This window comes from Mustela nivalis (assembly GCF_964662115.1).
Source record: "Mustela nivalis genome assembly, chromosome: 2".
In the NCBI taxonomy this organism is placed as follows: domain Eukaryota; kingdom Metazoa; phylum Chordata; class Mammalia; order Carnivora; family Mustelidae; genus Mustela; species Mustela nivalis.
The window spans coordinates 145435447-145457798 of record NC_139021.1 but is presented as its reverse complement, the minus strand read 5'-3'; the positions used below and the strand labels follow the sequence as shown (position 1 = coordinate 145457798).

Sequence of the window (22352 nt, the reverse complement as noted above, 5' to 3'; positions counted from 1 at the left end):
AACACAAAAGGATTTGGTAAAGGAGGTAGAAATATGGGACAAAATGAAACTATTTGGGATAAATCATGACTCTCATGACTCCAGGCTGTATTTGACTTCACAGTCCCATAAGTTCTACATGCAGGGCCCCCCCAGCAGGCAGTGGTGTGAATACTGGATTAGACAGCCACCCTTGGAGTTGCAACTGTTCCCTCCAATATCAACATAGGGTTTTCAAAGCATTACAGATCCTAGAGCCAACAGGCTTGAGAAAGCAGCCATCTAGTTGTAAGGACATGTTTGTGTTTTGGTAGTTAGGTATCCAACGTGTGTCAAACATTTCTTCTCCATTACAAAATCGGATTGGAGGGGCATCTGGGTGACTCAGTGGGTTCAAGCCTCTGCCTTCGGCTCAGGTCATGATCCCAGCGTCCTGGGATCGAGCCCCGCATGCTTCCTCCCCTCTCTCTGCCTGCCTCTCTGCCTACTTGTGATCTCTGTCAAATAAATAAAATCTTTAAAAAAGAAAAAGGACAGGAGTTGGTTGTCAGGGTTAACAAAGGTCTCAGCCCTTCTTCTTGTTTCCTAACGGTCATTAATTCAAACCGTTGTCCTTCGGAATGTACTTACCACTCAGCTTTGTGTGCTCACTATGCTAAAACATTAGCGTTACGAGTGTGCCAGGCTACTCTGCTGCTAACAGGAAATCACCATATCTTGAACTTTTTCCTTCTGTAGTATGAGGTGGCTAGTCTAATAGCTTTCATTAAGTATCTTGGTGTTTTATGATCTTGACCACAGGTTTGACTCTGGCCTTCCTGCCCTTCCCTTTAGCTGGGGCCTCTTGCCCAGTGCAGCTCTCAGTTGCTGAGACTGATGCCAACCCAAGCCACGATGTATTGGGGCCATTCCCGACCAAAGGTTGGAAAGCTGGTAGCCTGTTGCCCTTGTTGCAAGAAAGACCTTGCTGCGTCTTCCTTCTGCTCTATCTCACTCTTACTGTTCAAGCTATATGAGGGTGGTGTGGTCTTCCCATGTATGATTTTCATTCAGAATGGATTGCACGTAATAAACAGAGTGCATTGATCTCCATATGGGGCACACGCCCTCCTCTGCTCATGGGGCTGGTGCTCTTAAAAGGGTTATAAATGCAAGAGTCAACTGGTAAACTCTGCCAGCAGCATGGATGAGTCGCTCCAGAAGTTTCTGGGATGAGCACGAGAGAAATAATGGTTCTTTTAAATAGGAGGCTTTCCATTTAATAAAACCAATTTCACAAAACCTTAATATCCAGTTTAAGCGCAAACTTCCTGTTTAAACACTTCTATAATGAGCACACCAGATAAACAAGGATTCTAAAGTTCACTTGACAGGTTTCTTATCTCCACCCAGTCATCTAATATCTCTGGGTGCAGACTCTTTGCCAGTGCCCCCCAGAATGACTCCCCTGTTACCCAGGCCACTGTTAAGACCACCCTTCACTGGTGGCATCCAGAACCAGGCAATGGACTGAGCTCAGAGTGGTATCATACATCCCCAAATCTGATGGAAAAATGGATTCAGAAATAATGTTCAAAAATAAGAAAGTGTGCCATAAGCCAATCAGAAAATTTTTATTTTTCATTTCTGAAAAGTGGGAAGTAGAAGGGATCAAGTATAAAATGAAATAGCCAAAGGAAACCATAACCCCAAACATTTGAGGCTGTTGGAGATGGGAGCGATTTCAGGGGAACCCCAAACTCAGCCCCTAACATGCTTGTGGGGATGAGCAGGTGAGCAGCCTGGGGGCAGCTCGCAGTCGGTGCCAGCTGTCGCTCGCCATGCCAAGCGGCCAGCCGCGGGGGCCTCTGTCCGGAGCTGGGCAGTGCAGGCCCATCCTGGGTCCCTGGCTGCAGGCAGCTGCAGACTCTCCAGAGACAGGAAGCTTCCAAATCACACAGACGACCTCAGCAAAGTCAAGGTCCATGGTAGTCAATCCAGAGATGTGTCCCCACACTCTACGAGCTAACGTCACAGTAACACCTGAACTCTGCTTTTATTTCAGAAACAGCCCGTGTTTTAGGAACATCGTGGAGAAGATATTTATGGTCTATAAGAAATGTTTCTGAAAGCCCTCCCTCATGCAGGTGCCACTCCGCAGGTGTCCCACATTTGTCTTGAAAACAGCCACGACTCCAGCCCAGCTCTAGCCCGAGCAGGAGTCCTCCATCCTGTCAAGAATGCTCCCCCAAACTTGGTCTAACAATGACAAAACTCTCTGGGAGCGGGGAGGGAGGTAAATACATGGGGTGGGGCGGGGTAGAGATGCAGGAGAGCCGAAATCCTAGGCAAGAAGAAAGGAACACTTCCTAATTTTTCCGCTCTAACAAACCACTGTTCCCCATCACTTCTTGATAAAAACAGGAAGCCACAGGACACAGAACTGAGGGGAGCAGGGGCTCACCAAATACAAAGACAAGCAGCTATGCCAAATATTTGTGGGAAACTAGTGTCGTGAAGAAGAGGATCCAAAACTAAAAAAAAAAAAAAAAAAAACCCGAAGATTTTGGACTATACAAGTCTCTAGAAATGACACAGGAAACTGGAAATCTTATTTGCCACTCAGATCCCAGTCTCTAAACACCGTTCTCCTGAGGGAATCGAGAGCCTTAAGGAAATGGTTGACTCCATGGCTGTGGTGGGGAAAGTACCAGATAATCTGAGAACATCTTCTGTTGCCAAAAAGTAGGAAGCCCTGTACGGGCTCCCTGCTCAGTGGGGAGCCTGCTTCTCCCTCTCCCTCTGCCTGATGCTCCCCCTGCTTGTGTTCTCTCTTGCTCTTAAATAAAATCTTACAACAAAACAAAACAAACAAAAAACAGGAGAAGACAGACCTCCCCTTACAGAATGCCAATTAATAAATGTAGAGATAATAACACAAGTAGAAAATCACAACTTTGTAACCACTGATTCACATTAAAATTACCAATGACTAGAATACAATCTAAAACTATCTTCAAAACATAGTAATTACAAAAGGAAAACCACCTAGAACAAGGGATTAACAATGACATCATCAATAATGGGACGCACGCCATGGCCTCCCAGTGGGATGCCCTGAGAAGGGCACAGATATGTCCACAGAAACTCCAGCCTTGTACTCTAGAAAATGTAGAACTGTTTCGGATGGAGGAATAAGACATGAGAACTCAATGCAATGAGAGATCCCTGACAGACTGTGGACCCGGGAAATATGCTCTCAAGGACTTAATTAGAGCTGGCAACGGTCTGCAGAGTATGGTATTGCTGATTATTGTTGTGATATCAACATCAACTTTCCCGATTTTGAAAATTGTACATAACTGGTTTTATAAGAGAATATCCCTGAAATACCTGAAGAGGCACGAGCTATATCATCCAAGTAGTTCAGAAGAAGTTGTGTGTGTGCACTCAAACGTTCCAACACTGAGCGTTGTAATTCTTGTACGCACACACACACCACAAACAAGGCCGTTGTGGCAAAATATAAAGTTGATGAATCTGGGTGAAGTGTAAATGGCATTCTATGTGCTCTTCACAACTTTTCTGGAATTTTGAAATTATTTCCAAGTAAAAAATAAAATGTGGTTGAAATAAACTTAGTAAATGGGCTGAAAAGCAGAAAGTAAGATGGATCACATGACAGACATGCTAAGGAATATGGAAGAAACATCCAGGGGACCCAATATTTGTCTAACAGGAGTTCTAGAAAGGGTAAAGTAAAAGAAGGGAAGGGAAGAAATAAAGAAATAGTGGAAGCTCCCAGGTCCAAGGAAAGGTTAAGAGCACCCCATCGGTACCGACACAAAAATGTATCTACACATGGCAAATTTAAACTTCAAAACATCAAAAAGAAAAGGAAAATTTCCTTTTGTTTTTAAGATGAGAGAGTGCCCTTGCACAGGTGTGCACAAGTCTGGGGGTGGGGGCGGGAGAGAGAGAGTCTGAAGCAGACTGTGCTGAGCACTGGGCCCGACGTGGGTGGGCTCGATCTCACAACCTGCGCTGAACCCAAGAGTCGGATGCTCAACCGACTGCACCACCCAGGCACCTCAAAAATTCTGTTTCTTGAATGAAAAAAAATAAGTTACATGGCAAAGGACTGAATCAGACACACGTCAGACCTCTTACTGGCAGCAGGGACCCTGGACATATCCTTCGTTAGATTTGACCTCCAGCCAGTGCTCGCCAAGAGTGAAGACAGAATCAGTAAGTCTGGATTTCTAAGTGATTGAAATGCCTCCCAATGCAGTGTTGTTTGCTTTTGCCACAGCCTTTCAGTTCTGTCTTTTGAATGCCTTTTCAGCCTTTGTTTGGCTTTGACTCCTGCAGCGGAGCGACAGAGAACAGAGGAGCAGCCCCGCGTCCTCACCCTCAGCATCTGCGTTACAGACGGCTCCCCTCTCAACAACAAAGGCCCTAGTTCTCCCTTCCTCCAGCGTGAAAATATTTCCAACATGAGCATTTTATACTGACTTTTGACTTTCAGATAATGGTAATGTTTCCGGTTCCCTGTGGAAAATTTATGATGAGAAATGAGGTGGAGGGAGGAAGCAGCACTAGGACATCTAGAATCAACTTGAACTTTGTTCTGAGCATACATGAAACACTCAGAGTAAAAGTAAGGGGACAAAGGCCAAGAAGATACAGTTCAGAGGAGTAACAGGTAGGCCACACTATTCCATCTAAAAACGAGAATCACGGTCTCCCACCTCCAAGGGCAACTACGGACGAATCTTTCAGCCGTAGCCGCTGCTTCCAGTGGACGTGTTTTGCATATGTACCTTGGCACTCAAGAACTAGTTCTAAGTGTCCTCCTGATTTCCAGCTTTCGGGTGACTTGCCTATTTCTGCTTTTGCCCTAAGCTTGCAGTATTTAACTCCCCTTAGCCAGGACGGTGCCACTGCCATTAGGTGGCCTCTCCCACCATGGCCGACTGGCCATCCTCAGTGTGCCATGTCCTCCTGGCCAGGCCTGTACTACTCCAAGGGCTGTCGCAAGGCTTTGTAGGAACACGCATCTAAGGCTAGTGCCAGAAAAGGTCCGTGCACTAGCAGCAGGGAAACAGTTCTCCAAGTGGATGATTTAATGGCTGTATTAGCATCTGCCTCAAATTACCTACAAGAATTATTCTGGAAAGACATTGTCCTCATTTCTTAATGTCTTCTCTATTAGTACTACTACTAATATTAAAGAAACCTTGGAAATCATCACTGTTCCAACTAATCAGTGACAGTAACAGATTATGCCGGGAAGGAAAACGAATATGTTGATCTAGGTTTGGGGTCAACCTTTTACGAATAGAAGGGAAGCTATAGCAAGTAATTTGACAGGCCCAGGAAATCCCAGTTCTTTACCAGGCTGCATGAGAGTGCATGCTTATTTCAAGAAACCATCTTACGGGGACACTGAATAGGGGTTCCTGTGAAGAAGCTGTTAACAAGCTATCCCCGAACATGCATTTTTTGGGGGGAGACATCAACGAGTCCCAAATTTTTAAGACAATTTAGTTTGTCCAGCTGCCTAAGGCACCCTGAGGTTTGCTGACTGAATCTACGCACAGTCGGAAACAGCTCTGATAGGTGGTGAAACTACGTGCAGGAAGGGAGAGGACACTGCGGGGAAACAGCGGGAAAGCTGCCTTTCAGACCTGAAGCTTCAGCTTCTCACAAAGCACTTGATGCAGCTGGAACACCGTAAAGCAGGGTAAATGGACTCCGTGACTGTAGGTAACAGAAACCAGTTACAGGACAGGAAACCAGGCGCTATGCTAGCAGAGAAAGGAAATTGGAAGCCATGACCTGCCCAAGTCGTGAGATGAACACTCTCTTGACATGACTAGTAGGAATGTGCCCGGAAAACCCTCCGGGCAGTAATATGGCCACACTTACCAAGAACCTTAGACTGTTTTTCATCTTAAATAGTCCTTTACAAGTTCATATCCACTAGTCCCACTTTTAGGAATGTAATTTAAGAGAATAAATTTATGTTTTAAAAGATGTATGTACAAGGATGTTTAATACATTCATTATATATATTTTAAAACAATGGAAATAACCCAATTATTCAACAGGGAATTATTAAAAAATTATTCCATCTACTTGGTAGAATATTATGTAGTTAATTTTTGAAAGTTACATTTTTTTTTTAAGATTTTATTTATTTGTGAGAGAAAGAGAGAGCATGAAAGGAGAGAGGTCAGCAGGAGAAGCAGACTCCCCGCCGGGCAGGGAGTCCAATGCAAGACTCGATCCCGGGACCCCAGGTTCATGACCTAAGCCAAAGGCAGTCGCTCAACCAATTGAGCCACCCAGGCGCCCCTAAAGTTACATTTTTTTTTTTTAAAGATTTTATTTATTTGACAGAGAGAGATCACAAGTAGGCAGAGAGGCAGGCAGAGAGAGAGGAGGAAGCAGGCTCCCTGCTGAGCAGAGAGCCCGATGTGGGGCTTGATCCCAGGACCCTGAGATCATGACCTGAGCCGAAGGCAGAGCCTTTAACCCACTGAGCCACCCAGGCGCCCCTAAAGTTACATTTTTCAATGGATATTAAAGACATACTATGATCTAAAATCTTGTAAAAAAAAAAAAAAAGCCCCAGAAAAAAAAACTAGAAACATTCAAATGTAAATAGGGGTATATGTGGCAATAGAATTGTGAAGGTTTTTAGTCACTTCTTTAATCTTTCCTGCGTTTTCCAAAATTTCTGCAATGAGTATGTATTTTTAGAATTAATTTTTGTTTTAAAAGGGAAATGACTCTTCACTCTAATAGGTTTTTAACTGCTCTATCTACACAAAGGAAAGAGTATGCCGTCACTTACCTGCCATGTGTTCCACACTTGATTTCTGATAGCTGAAATGCACATCTCAGGGATGAATGTATGTGTACGAGCTTATCTGTTATAAAATCTCCCCAGACATGTGACTTCTGATACACAATACAGTCCGAGTATCACAAAACACATCACTAAAGTATACTAAAATAAGGTTATTTACTTAAAAATGATACATTGGATGTAATCTATATATAGAACAAAGCAATTAATGGTAAACTTAATAAGGCACCTTTTAAACCAGATGCTGTACAAAATACATTTAGTGTGTTACATATCAAAGATGAATCTGTATTTTTGGTGTTTTACAATTGCATAATAAAACTGTTTTTAACCGTTCTTTCAATGTCTATGTACAACTTCCTAATTAAGCTATAATGATATTTTCATTTTATACAATATATACTACATTTTAGTTTTTAAATGGGCAAGGACAATGGTCACTAAAAGGGCTTAAATAATTCCACTGGAAGCATAGTACAGAGCACGAGCTAAAATTACAATATTTAATCCTTTGCAAAGCAGTATTCACATACTTTCCTTATGGGATGATCATTACATGTGGCTTTGTATGCTGCTGCCCGAGATTTAATTCGGTCTTCCTGAACATGTCGGTTCTTTGCAGTTTTCACAGTGACTCTCATAATAGCACTGAGGCAAGATGATGAATGAACTGCCACCCTATTTTGACACCTGACCCACGCAAATAAATAGTACCCCTTTAAACAGTGTAAGAGCTGCAACAATCTTTTTTTTTTAAAATAAAAAATCGATTAGTATTTCTGTTGAGATTATTTTAGATGTTTGCAATATATCCAAACAACATGTATGAGAAGAAACACAAGTGATTTAATTTATAAAATCTTGCCTGGAATAAGTTATTATCAAATTTGATCTTGAGCCAGTTTAAGAGATACAGGATTCTTTTTAAAAGTTGTATTACATTTTTGCTCTGAACTCAAGAAGAGCATATGTAATTGCTTCCACATACTACTTCAACATTTCTAAGAACAGAGTTTGCCTTTCTTTACATATGTTCTTTGCTATTAAGTTGACAAATAATGTTCAGGACTTATAATTTGGCCAATAAAAAATAAAGCAAGATAAACCTTAGATTAAGATCAGAGTTCAGAAGTGTTCTTAAATCACAAGGCAACATGGATTAGACTCTCTCTCAATATAAGGGAGGAAATTCTGAAAGAACATGTTATTGGGTACTATCAATATCTACATTTACTTATTTTCCTCAACACATCAAACTTTAATTATGTTAGATGAAAATTACTAAACTTAGTCAAAGACCATGAAAGCAGATTTCAAAACTGTGAAGTTTGATTTGTAAATACCGTTAAGAGTTTCATCCTTAAATGCCAGTCAGGCTTTTGGTAATGGATGGTACACACTCTGATTCCTCCCCTTTAAAGATTTTTAACTATGTTGTGATATAATCACATTTATTTTATGTTACATTCAAAGAAAACTGCTTTACTTTATGCACCTATGAGTTCTTCGCTCAGGATAAGACAATATTTAGAAGGCATTGGAGAAGTGTAAGTTTAAGTAAATCAGAATTATTCCTTGGGATAACATGGCATCCATAAAATATGTAGCATTTTATTGAATAACAGCTATATGGTATAAATACAGGTAATGAATAGATACTGAACTTTTTTGCCTGACTCTTCATTGTCTTCACAAGTTATGGAACAGAAATCATAAAACCAAAAATTTCAAATGATTTAAATGCCCCAAACAGCTGTTGATAAGTTTATATCAGCTCTGATATAGAAACTTCTAACTGGAGGATCCTTTCATAAAGAAAAATTGAGATGATGACATCTAATGAAAGTATATGCCTGAGCCCAGATTTGATATTCTCCTCTGAATGCATTAATTCTGACAATTTGTAAGTACTTCTACTTTATAACATTTTTTTCTGATGATCTTTTCATTTTCTTCCCTTAAGAATGGGATATGAGGTACACATGAGAGCCGGTTTCTACAGTATCAATGTGTGTACATATATAAAATATGGGTTGTAAAGAAGGTGTTTTGCAAATAAAGCATATTACACACAAAATATAAATAACTTCCCTTTTAAAAGTTACTGAGAATAAAGAATATAGAACACGATTATAGGCACTTACATTGCTATCAAATGCAGTAATTAGTAATTCACTTCAATAAGAAGTGTTTTCTTTAGAAGGTTCATGGCATCGGAAGTTCCAACTTTGGATAAGATGCTTTTCATGACAAAAGAAAGAATTACCAAAAAGAAAAAGAAAGAGAGGGAAGGGAGGAAGGGAGGTGGGGGGAGAGGAGAGGGGAGAAGAGAGAAAGGGAAGAAGGAAGAAAAAGATGGCGATGAAAGGAAAACAGTCCAAATTTACAGACACTTTAAACTTCTTTTGGCCTTTATGTTAAAATATCAAGTTGGCAGAGAAGCTAGCTCACTTGCAAGGTAAATAAATGGCTTTTATGTGATTGGAGAATCTTGGTCAGATAATGCATTTTTTTAAAGCACAAAACCAACAGCCACCAACATCTTCCTGTGCATTCACAAATTATTTTCTTCTAATTCAAACGGCAGCAGAGGAATCCTGGTGTGTGCATGTGTGCGCATACACACACCAACAATATCAAAGCATAACAAACTATCGTAAACTAAGTAGTACCCCGAACAGATCATAATCCATAGGCTGTTTACAAAGGCAGAACACAAACAGATTAATTTTCCTCAGGTAGAAGGCAAAAATGTGTACTTCTCCATCTCTGCTGAATTCATTTATCTTCTTAAGGCTTTCACAGAAAGCACCATTTTATGAACAGGAAATTCAGTACCCAGAGTTTAACTGGAGACATTAGTAATCAGGATCGAAGCCTTGATGCAGTTCATAAAAACCCAATAAAAAAAAAAAGGCATCAAAAACCACAATTTTAAAATAAAGCTGTCCATATATAAAGAACAAAGTGTTTAGAAGTTCCCAGCTTGTTATTCTACAGAGTACTGAAAGGTTTAATATTAGCAGCCTGTGAAGGTGTAGTGAGGAAAGAGTCTGAGAACCAAGTTAGCATCCTTATTCTACTCTAATTCCACCCGTTCCTCGGGTGAAAACAGTTCTTGCAATCTAGAATTTCTCCTCATGCTTGTTTCACTGTCAAATCTTTACATCTTGGGATTCAACCATCTTGGCAAGGGTCTTCTTGATTCTCAGAGCTGTAAGTCTGGAGGCTGGATTGTGGGCCCAGCATTCTGACATGAGCTTCAGAACTGCTCGTAGACACTGAAAAGCAAAGAGAATGCAGTGAGCACATAAAGATCTTTGACAACACTTACCAATCACTTCCTCAGGGGATGGAGCTCCACTTACTTCATCACTGTTCCACCGATTGGACACAATTGGCCGCAAACGTTTGACACACACAACCTCACGCATATCTTCGTATGATGGATCATTGGGCACCATATTGTAATATGGCAACTGGTACTCTTCTACTATCCCTGCAGGGAGTGAGAAAGCACAGTGGGCACAAAAATGGCTGGACGAAATGTATCAAGCTACTCAGCACCTCTTACTGAACTATGAGAGTTAAAATGGATTCCTAAATAAAGAAGAGAACTATAGAGCAAATGATTCACTTTTAATAGTAAATGTGTTTTCTTCTCTTTTTTCTGTGCCTATTTCCTCTACCTCCATCATGGTCCCCATCATACCTGTGGACCTACCTATATCCCTTAGGGAAAGTAAGGTGAAGTGCTCGTTTACCATCAATCATTTATTTATTTATTTATTTATTTTGCATGTGCGCATACACAAGAGAGCAAGCAAGCCAGGGAGGGGCAGAGGGAGAGGGAGAATCTTAAGCTCCATGCTCAGCATGGAGCCAGATGTGGGGTCTAATCTCCCAACCAGCTCATGACCTGAGCTGAAACCAAGAGTCAGTCACTTACCTGACTGAGCCACCCAGGTGCCCCTTCAATTTTTAATTTGATTACTTATATACATAATTGTTCTTACTAATGAATGTGGTTTTTGTTTTTTATTTTGCCTTATTTCGTTCTGCAGTAGAAAGACAACATGATATGCAGAAAAGAGTTAACACAGCAGGCTGGAGAGTGCTATTCTTTGAAAAGGCCTGCTTGCAGGGTTGGCACTGGGCCGGTATCTGGGAACTTGCTGGGCAAACACTTACCTACACACTCCTATAATACTTTCCCTAAATGATAAGGGTCACTCACTGTTGTGCCTAGACTATCTGTACAAACAATATGGTTTATGCTGAACACCTGCTCTCCTTCTAGGGGTCTGGAATTCTGGTACATGCTAGGTGGAGGGTGCCCACATGACCAGCCTCCAAAAATATCTTTGGTTACTAGGTCTCTAATGAACTTTCCTGGATGACAATATTTCACATGTCATAACTCACTCCTGGAGGACTGAAGCACATCCTGTTGTGACTCCACTGGGAGAGGACTTCTGGAAGCTTGTACCTGATTTCCTCTGAACTTTGCTCCATGCACCATTTCCCTTGGGTGATTGTATCTGTATCCTCGCACTGTAATAAATCTTAGCTGTGAGGACAATGATATGCTGAGACCTGTATGTCCTTGTAGTGAAATCACAGAACCTGGGAGTGGCCTTGGGGATATGTGACATCTAAGTCATATAAATGGAGCTGTGAATAATGAGAATACAACCCACTACCTGAATTCTTACCTCCTGTGATACAACGACGAGCCATTTCCCAAATAATCAGGCCAAAGCTATAGATGTCGGCCATTATGTAGGGCTGGAAATGGTTTTTATTCAAGCTCTCATCTAGCACTTCCGGAGCCATGTAGCGTTTGGTACCCACCCTGGTATTCAAGGGTACGTCAACTTCATTTGTGTCGCTGAAAGAGAAGACAGTGTTCAGGTTGAGGGCCAGGAACAGAACAGTTTATCTTGTATTTTTGTCTCATTTTGTAAGTCAGATTCTTCCTTCCATGTGTGTATACACACACACACACACACACACACACCACATAAATATATAAAAAAATTAAATAAAAAAAAATCTACCTACCTACCTACTTACCAATTTTATATCTCAACATTCCCTTAACCGAATTCTCTGGGACCAGATAAGATCTTAAAATTTAGTATTTCCCAGATTTTAGAAAAGTAATATACTCTTTAATATATGTTACAGATTACACAACACCCCAGAGCAGGGTCCAGGACAGCACCTAATCAGAATCATTACTGTCTGCAGTGAAAAGCTAAGGATGAATATTCATATTATCCTGGATAAAGACAGTAAACACCTCACATCAGTTCAAGTTCTGTCACCAGACATGTTTAGTGCCTCTTAAGAAAAAAGACGGTACTGAAAAGAAGAAAGCACAGTAGATAATTATGTCCCAGAACAAGCAAATGTAAAACTAAATTGAGAGGAATCACTGCCTTTACTCTTCTCATATGATAAACTCTGCCTTTGTGACACAGGATTACATTTTCTTTTTGGGTCCAACCAACTTAGTTCTGTTGCCAGTAATGTTTACATAATCATGTTGACAATCAGTAATAAATGGCGTTTACTAGTTTTTCAATTTTTGGACTAAATTTTAGAGTTGGAAGACATAAATGCTTTGTTACTTAGGCCCCCAATTCTGGCAGGTTCTGGAAACTACTTTGAAGCCAAGATTAATGTAACGTATTTTAGATTTTCTTAAACAATACCTGATAAGTATTTGAGCCAATGAGGACCACAACAATAAAGAACAACAGGACCAGAACAGTGTAACAGCTAGCGAAGTACTTTTATTTTATAACCTGAAATGAATTCTGAAATTCATTTCATGGCTGCTGTATCCTTGAGTTTTAAAAGTATTATAAAAGCTTCAATGGTTTCCTAAAAATTTGATAATTCTATATAAAAAATATCAACAATTTCAAGTGGTGATGGAGAAACGCATACTTCTAACTCTGTTTATGGGAGTGTAAACTCACGAACGCTTCCTTAAGGGAGAGCTTGCAATTATACTGGACTTTAACAGGCACATACTCTGTGTAGCCCCTTCTCTAGGAATCCACCACGAACAAATACTTACACAAGCAGTCAAGGATATTACACATAGGTAAAATACAACGTGTATTAAGGCATTTTTCAAATAATAGAGACAACTTTAATGCCCATCAGTTGGGTCACAGAAGATCCACATAATGGAAAATTGCATCAACACTGTTTCAAAGAATGAAGCAAATCTACATAAATTACAATGGAATGATGTCTAAGACAATAAAAAGCAGGAAATCAAGAATTATGTAGAGTAGGATGCAATTTTTGTAAAAAACAAAACAAAACACAAAAACCCTAAAAAACAGAAAAACAAATACCAAGACAAAAAATCCCAACTATTTATTTTTATAACCAGATAAGTCCAAAACCATGTTTGGAATTCCACTATCCTGAATCCAAACAGGCAAATATCTTTTGGAGAGTTCAACAATTTCAAAACAGTAGGCAAAGAACCGCTTACCTGTTGAATTTGACAGCAAGGCCCAGGTCAGCGATACAGCAACTTCCATTTCTCTTAATGAGGATGTTTTTGCTTTTTAGGTCTCGATGAGCTATTGCAGGCTTTCCTTGGGTGCCATAAATTTCTGTGTGGAGATGGCACAGACCACAGGCAGCCGAATAAGCCAGCTTGAGCAGGGCTCTGGTGTCTAGTGTGGCACATTTCAGGAAATCATAGAGGGATCCATTTTCATGGTAATCAGTAATCAAATAGAGCTGAGTCCAGGAACCTGTACCTTTAATGTCTGCTGCTATGAAACCTGTTCAATTAATGGATTTAAAGGGTTAGTTACCAGAGATGGGCAAGAAGAATATTGAATGCTAATTCAGGATACTGAAAATAACTTTGGTATCTTGTATAGATAATAAAAATTTAATTTGCCTAACAATATCTCTTGAATGTGTACCATTCTTTCCTGCCATTTACACAGACAACTCTACATTTCTGCAGTATATTTGAAATAATCTTAATGATAATCATGAAAATGACAATCATATGTCTAAGAAAAAAATCATGTATCAGAAAATAGCCTGGGGAAATGCTGTCCATCTCCATGATTCTCTAAGCACAATGGAAGGTGGAAAAACTTTCAATTTCAAACTGAAAAGTGAACACATTAAAGTAAGAGAGTTAAAATGTTCAACCACAAGTTGGTTCCTAAGCCAGGCGCCATTTGCCCATCAAGCCTCAGCACATCTGCATTTCTATCTGGCTCACTGATAAGCAGGGCCATGATACTGGCCTCCGTTCTTTCTTTTCTTGTCCCTTTTCCCTTCAGAAGAAGGTCAGTAATTGCTGGGTTGAATAATGCGTTCCTCCCATACCATGCCAATTTATGTTCACTTGGTACCCGTTTATGTGACCTTCTTTGGAGTAGGGTCTTTGTAGATAGAACCAAGTTCAGAGGAGGTCAATACTAGATTAGGGTGGGTCCTGATTCAATGACCTATATCCTTACAAAAGGGGAATAAAGGGGACATAAAGGGGTAAGGGCCATGGGACAACAGAGAGTAAGAGTGTTATCTCCAAGCCAAGAAGTGCCCAAAGTTGCTGGCAGTCACCAGAAGCTGGGGGGAGGAGGTAAGGAAGGGGCCTCTCCTAGAGCCTTCAGAGAGCATGGCCCTGCTGACACCCTCCTTTTAAACTACTGGCTTCCGGGGGCGCCTGGGTGGCTCAGTGGGTTAAGCCGCTGCCTTTGGCTCAGGTCATGATCTCAGGGTCCTGGGATCGAGCCCCGCATCGGGCTCTCTGCTCAGCAGGGAGCCTGCTTCCTCCTCTCTCTCTGCCTGCCGCTCTGCCTACTTGTGATCTCTATCTGTCGGATAAATTAATAAAATATTAAAACAAACAAACAAACAAACAAACAAACTACTGGCTTCCATAACTCCGGGAAAATAAATTTCTGTTGTTTTAAGCCACCCAGTTTGTTGTAATTTGTTGTGACAGCCCTTAGGAAACTAACAGTTAAGTGTCTGGAATACTTGTGGCAATGTGCTATGCACTCTCTAAATTAAAGGGTAGGGAAACAGCAGCTGAAAAGTCAGGGAAGCTAGAGGAGTTTCTGTACTCTACCGATCAGATCATACCTAATTATTTTTCTGTTTTATAAAGAAAGTGGGGAGGGGCATTCAGTTTATAAAAGGCAAAATGCATGTATAGTTAAAGTTACATTAGAAAATTGCTTAAATTACCTTTAAAAAACTTGGGCTGTGTTACTCTAGGAGTAAGTCCAATAAAGTAGTACTACTTCCAATTTGAAACTCCCTATTGTTTTCCTAGCTGGAGAGTAAACCAAACCGTTGGTGGGCATGCAGGATTGTTTTGTATTTAAACTGTGTATTCTCTTGGGTTTCCTTGAGCCAGATGCACATAATGGAATTCATGTATGTTTTCACAGCCTGTGTGGCAGGCTTCCACTGCACCCCACTAGCCCTGTTGGAATATGGGATCGGCCAAAACCAAACATGTACCCACCAAGTATGTTTTCATGGCGCATCAGCACAGTCTGATAGATTTCCGTTTCTCGAAACCAGCTAGCTTCTTCGGTGGTAAAAAACACTTTGACTGCCACCTTTTCACCACGCCATTTGCCCATCCACACTTCTCCATACCGGCCTTTACCAACTTGCCGAACCATCTGAATCTGTTTGGCAATAGTTCGCTGAACCTTCACAGAGAAAAGCAAAATGTATGTGCCGTTCTTGATGAAAAGAACCTGCTGAGACCGAGAAAGTGTGGCCCATGGCCTGTCCCATCAAAAAGGATGGGATGTACAACCAAAACACCCCAACGGTAGAATTTATAAAGGATTTAAAAGAAGACGAAACAACATAAAATATATTGTGAAATCGCACATTAACGGGTTAGTCAACGTGACAGACTGTTTGCAGAAATGGCTGACATACTTCCACTCCCAGTCTCAGTCCACACACCCTTGGGTAGTCTCCTCTGCAGACTCTGGGCGTGGACACAGGATTTGTTTTTGGCAATGGAAGGACAGCAAATGTGATTCAAGTGCAGACCTGAAAAGTGTTTGTGCTCTGGGGCCTGCCCTTCCTTGCTGTTCTGGAGAACTCTGTGACCGGTGAATGAAACCCTGGGAGCCACCGGCCATGTCCGTGAACTATACCATCTAACTCTAGCTGAGCAGGGCCAGAAAAGGAACTGCCCAGCAGACCCACAGAATCATGAGAAATAATAAATGTTTGTTGCTTCAAGCCACTAAACTTAGGAGTGCTTTACTATGCAGCAAGATCTAAATGATAGTTAAAAATCTTCCACTCAAGGGTGCCTGGGTGACTCAGTGGGTTAAAGCCTCTGCCTTCGGCTTGGGTCGTGATCCCAGGGTCCTGGGATTGAGTCCTGTGTCGGGCTCTCTGCTCAGCAGGAAGCCTGCTTGTGATCTCTGTCTGTCAAATAAATAAAATCTTTAAAAAAAAAAAAAAATTTCCACTCAAGTCATTAAGACCATCCATGATCTGGCCCCTACCTGACTCTCCAGCCTCATCGTTTGCTATCATGACCTGCCCTCACCCTTCTTATTCACCTTATTTCAGCTTTTACAATTCACTCGTGCATATTCCTGTCTCAGGGTCTTTTGGCATGTGCAGTTTCCGTTACTTAAGAGGGTTGTTTCTCATAAAAAATTAAAAAAAAAAAAAAAAAAAAAAAAAAAGAGGGTTGTTTCTCTGTGGAACACAGAGAAGGTATAGCACACATATACCTTTCAGCTGCTGCACTTATCACAATTATAATTTTATTATTATTTATATATGGATTTGTTTGAATTCTATTCCTTCCTACTCACAGAATATAGGGACTTGTTTAGGGGAACACCGAAATGTAGTAAGCGCTTTCATTAATTTTTGTTGACTCAGAGACACACATTAATTGCTACTTTTCATTTTCAGAACCAATAGCAGCCATTCTAAATTAAAAAGAACCCCAAGGTCCAGGTTGGAAATGCAGTTAAAATGAACTAGCTTTTGTGCATACCTAAACTGACTGACTTTATGTATCACTTATTTCTGAATCCTTCTGTAACTTTTAAGGAAAGGATTATTGAGGTATAAGTTACATATAACAAAATCCACTCTTTTTGACAACTGCGTTTAGATAAGTGTACACAGTCATGTAACCACCAACACCACAATTAAGATACAGAAGGTTTCCATCACCCAATAAATTTCCTTCTTGCCTCTTTAAGTCAACCCCCCCCATCCACCCCCAGGCCGTGGCATCACTGATCTGTTTTCTTTCCCTACAATTTTTTATCTTTTCTAGAATATCACATAAATGAAAACATACAATATGTAGTCTTTTGCGCCTAGCTTTTTTCGCTTAGCATAAAACACTTCAAAATTCATCTGTACTGTTGTTGCCTGTATCAGTAGTTTTTTATTGATGAGGAATGTTCCACTGGATGAGTGCAGATCTCCTCTGTAAATACTTCGCGGAAGAACTGCTTCATGGTAATTTATTTTCACACACACACACACACACACACACACACACACACACACACACACATTATATGCGCTTCACCTTTTAGTCAACTGTCTATCAGCTTCCCAAAGTGCCTGAAATGTTTTCATTTCAATCAGCAATATATGAGATTTCTAGCTGATCTATATTCTTTTTAAATTAATTAATTAATTAATTAATTTAATTAATTTAAAAAAGAATATAGATCAGCTAGAAATTAATTAATTAATTAAAAAAAATTTTATCCCCAGGGGTACAGGTCTGTGAATCGCCAGGTTTACACACTTCACAGCATTCACCAAAGCACATACCCTCCCCAATGTCCATAACCCCATCCCCCCTTACTCCCAACCCCCCTCCCCCCAGCAACCCTCAGTTTGTTTTGTAAGATTAAGAGTCACTTATGGTTTGTCTCCCTCCCAATCCCATCTTGTTTCATTGATTCTTCTCCTACCCACTTAAGCCCCCATGTTGCATCACCAGCTGATCTATATTCTTTTCCGCACATAATATTCTCAGTCTTAGTCACACTAGTGGATGTGCAGTGTCTTGCTTTGATGTTAATTTGCTTTTTCCTGCCTTTTCATGTGCTTATCTGCCATTCCTTTCTCTTATTTTGGGAAGTATCTGTTCGAATCTTCTGTCCATTTTTAAAAATTGGGTTGTCTTATTACTGAATTGTAGACGAACACAAACTCTTTCAGATCTGTGTTGCCAGTTTGTGACTTATTTTTTTCCTTTAAGTGTCTTTTGAATAGGTAAAATTTCAAATTTTGAGAAAGCCTAATTTATCATCTTAAAAAATGATTCATGTCTTTTGTGTCCTAAGGTCACAATGATTTTCTAAAACATTTTCTTTTAAAGGTTTTTACACTTTAACTTTATATTTTACATTTAAGTCTATGGCCCATTTCAAGGTAATTTCATATCTGGAGATACAGGTCGTGATACACTTTTTGGGAAATGGATGCTCAATCTTCCCTGCATAACATGTGGAACAGACTGTCTTCTCCCCACTGAATTACTCTGCCACCCCAATCAAGTGGTATTTTGTGTCCATTTCTACACTTCATTCTCTCAAGTGACATGTGTGTCCATTTCTATGGACATTCTCTTCCACTGACACATGCATTTATCCTGATCCTCAAGGACCACACTAAACTGATTACTGTAGCTTTACAGTAGGTCCAGAAATCAGGTAGTGAATCCTCTTTCTTCTTTTGTTTTGGCTCTTCCAGGTCCTTTGCATTTCCACATAAATGTTAGATCAGTTTATCAATTTCTACAAATGTTTGCTCCGGACTGAATGAAAACTGTAGGTCAACTTACAACAACTGAAATTTTAACACTGAGTCTACTGACTCACAAACAGGATATACATCTCCCCTTATTTAGGGCTCTGTTAATTTCTTTTGGCAACGTTTTCTAATTTTCAGTGCAGAGGTCTTACATAAATTTTGTTAAGCTTATTCTAAAATATTTTATTTTTTTGAAGCTATTTTAAAATGATACTGCTTTTAATATTTTAATTCCTAACTGCTCATTACCAGTATAACTAAATTCAATGATTTCTGTAGAGTGACTTTATGGTCTGTCACCCTGATAAACTCACTTAGGGGTTGTTGTAGCTTCATGGTAACATCCTTGAAATTTTTCTTTGTAGATAATCATGTTGTCTCCTCATGAAGACAGTTTTACTTTTACTTTTCTAATTCAATCAAAGAATTATTTAATTCAATAAATTTAAAAATTAGAGAACAGTCTATTTACTTTAAACAAATGCAATTAAACAATTAAAAATATGTCTGATATCTAGCATTTATTAATTTGAAATAGTTATACTTCTCTCAACCAATGAGTTTAATCTTAGGTGCAAGGAATTTATACCTGACCCCTCTTCATGTTGGCTGTTCAAAGCAAAACTCGCAAGCTAACGCTAGCACTTATACACCACTGCATGATCACATTTTCTCTCCTAACTGCTTGTGACTCTATCTTCCGGCCTATTCTATTTTTCTTGTTTCATAGTTCTTATTTTTAACTGATTCTTCTTGCATGACTACAGCCATCTTTTTAAATAAGGAGGAAGGAAAAAATGTGTTAAGTAAGTAACGTTCCCTAATCTGTAACAATGACACTGCCTACCCTCATATAAGGATACATTCTGTACCAATAAACCATTCATGTTCATATGACATTTTATCTTACCAATAAAGGTAGCCCAGATCCACTACCAGAACTCTGTGACTGGTCAATAAGGTCTTTTAATGATTCTCCAACTGGAATAAATGCTTCATCTTGTTCCAAATCACGATTATAACGACGTCTGCTTGAGATGCTCTTGCAATAATGTCTTTTAAAAAAGCAGAAAATAACCTACATTAAAATTCCAAAATTACAAAATTCTAGGGTGAGAAAAATCTTGAGGCTGTCAATACCATTATCCTTTCTTCAGATAGGATCACATCCAAGTTAGTCTTACAGGATAATATCTCTTCTGTTAAAGTCAAGTCCAAGAATGGAGTTTATGAGGTAGAGTTCTATGTACACGCTAAAATGGAAAGATGTCTACAGTACACTGGCTAGTGAAAAAAAAAAAAACATTAAAAAACAGCATGCAGAGTGTGATCCTAGCTATATAATTTTTAAAAATTATATATATCTACATATGTCTAAAAAGATCAGAAGAGATACAGAACAAGTTCTAAATAACAGTTATTTCCAGGGATCCTGGACTACTCACCTTCTCCTTTACATGAGCATTTTTATTTGAATTTGTCAGTATTTTGAATTTTGTTGTGTCAAAATGAACAATGAATATAGTTCCATTTTAAAGAAGGGAAAAAGAATTTATGCAAAGAAATCAAATAAGTTCTCTGAACTCATTCTGACAGTTTTGAAGATTCTCTTCTTACAATTTCAGATTATGAAATATTTCAAACATACAGGAAAGTAGAGATTTAACTGCCACCCACATGTAGACCACTTAAACTGAATAAATATTAACATTATATTTATTTTAAAGAAATAAACATTAGAAATATTTGAAGCTCCTGCCACTTCCCTGATTAATTCCATTTCCTTCCTTTACTTTTGAGAAACAAACACCATCCTGAAAGGTTGTTACGTCCTCTTCCTATTTATCTACCACCAATGTACATATTTATAAACAACACTGTTTCTCTGGATACAAATGGACTCGAATGGCATATGCTGTATTTACTTGATATCCTTCTAAAACACACACACACACACACACACACACACACACACACACAAACTTCCTTATATACTTAACCGTATCGATACATGTTTAAAAACAGGGGCTCATGTTTATTGATGCTGAGTGTGTCAGGCCTTGTTCTAGGACTTACTTCATCTTTACAAAAGATGTGAATACTGTTGCTCCTGTTTTACAGGTGAGAAAACCATGGCCCAGAGGTTCATCATCTGTCCCAAGTCAGACACCACCAGGTGATGAGGCTGGGATCCAAACCCAGACTGGGGTCTGGGAGCCATGGTCTCCATCATTACTATTCTGCCAGAGAAATGATTTAAATGGTGCCTTGGGTTCTTGTTAGAAATTTACCCTGATGGCCATATTTGTTAATTCCGAAAGTTTGCTAATACAAATAGTTGTTACTATTTGTAACAACAAAAAATTATTTTTGTGCCAGTCTCTTGAGCTAGAGTGTAAGAATTTCTTGAAGTTACACATACTTTTTTTTTTAAGATTTTATTTATTTATTTGACAGAGAGAGCACAAGCAGGGAGAGTGGAAGAGGAAGAAGCAGGCTCCCTGCTAAGCAGGACTTGATCCCAGCACCCTGAGATCATGACCCACGCCGAAGGCAGTCACTTAACCAAATGAGCCATCCAGATGCCCCTCAAAAGTAGACATACTTTCAATTTTAGTGATATCACTAAACTGCTCTCCAAAGTCGAATAATTTATCAAGTATAGTAATGATATTATGCCATAAAATATTTTATATTTTATAATACTATATTTTATATATTTTATATTGTAAGTGCATTGATATAATTATAGAAATATATAACATATTATACTATTATAGTATATACTATATGCAGAACATATATAGAACATATAGTATATACTATACTATTACTATTATGTATATTATACACTATGCTATATATTATACTACATATAATACTATTATGTTTTTAATACATTATAAAATATATCACATTGTACATTTCCCCATATTCTAGTGCAAACCTAGAACTGGCATATTTTTAGACTGTTCATATTTTTTCCTACAGTTCATTTTTTTCCTGTGAACTGCTCATCATAGTTTTTGCCTATTCTATGAAGTACCTATTCTTGCTATTCAACAGGGATGTTTTCTCTCTTTTTCTCAATGATTCATTAGGAATTCCTTATGTAATCTGGATGCCAAATCTGATAATTATGCTACAAGAGTCTTTTCTCAGTCTGTTAGTATCCTGTCATTCCACTTACAGTGGTGATTTTTCCTCTCTTTTAAATACATGCTTTTATGCCTTAAGACCATCTTCTCAGCCCTGACATCATTAGCACGTTTTAAGGGTGTTTAAATTCTGATTCTCTCATTTAGTCCTTTAACCCATTTGGCACTTACAGTAAAGAATGGAAATTATAGAAAGCGTCAAGTCAGATTTGTTTTCTCTCTGGATAGCCGAATAAACGTAGCCATTTTTGAACTTTATTTTTAAAATCTTACATGGGTAATTGACTCAAATGGTTTAAAATTTAAAAGGCACAAAAGTACACGCAATGAACAATCTTCCTCCTGCCCTTCCCTGTGCCATCAGTGAGGAACTGGAAAAAACCTGGAACTGGAACTATTTCCACAATTTCTTCGTTAATATTCTGAGGAGCATTTATGTCTATTTAGGTAAAAATACATACATTGCTGTTCACCTCCCATTTTTCTTGTCTCCCCCCCCCCCCCCAAAATGGTAGTGT

At 39.2% G+C, this 22352-nt stretch overlaps 1 protein-coding gene across 2 annotated transcripts in view; it reads right to left on the bottom strand.

The window, feature by feature from the left end:
• Positions 1–6972: 6972 nt before the first annotated feature.
• Positions 6973–22352, bottom strand: part of BMPR1A (bone morphogenetic protein receptor type 1A) — a 137961-nt gene continuing 122581 nt past the window's right edge. For both annotated transcript variants that reach the window (XM_082718018.1, XM_082718019.1), the window contains 6 exons: positions 19587–19731; positions 15369–15561; positions 13356–13653; positions 11551–11726; positions 10204–10334; positions 6973–10116 (listed from right to left, as the gene is read on the bottom strand). In XM_082718018.1, the coding sequence (XP_082574144.1) occupies positions 9991–10116; positions 10204–10334; positions 11551–11726; positions 13356–13653; positions 15369–15561; positions 19587–19731 (1069 nt within the window). In that variant the 3' untranslated portion in view covers positions 6973–9990. The remainder of the gene's footprint in view (positions 10117–10203; positions 10335–11550; positions 11727–13355; positions 13654–15368; positions 15562–19586; positions 19732–22352) is intronic.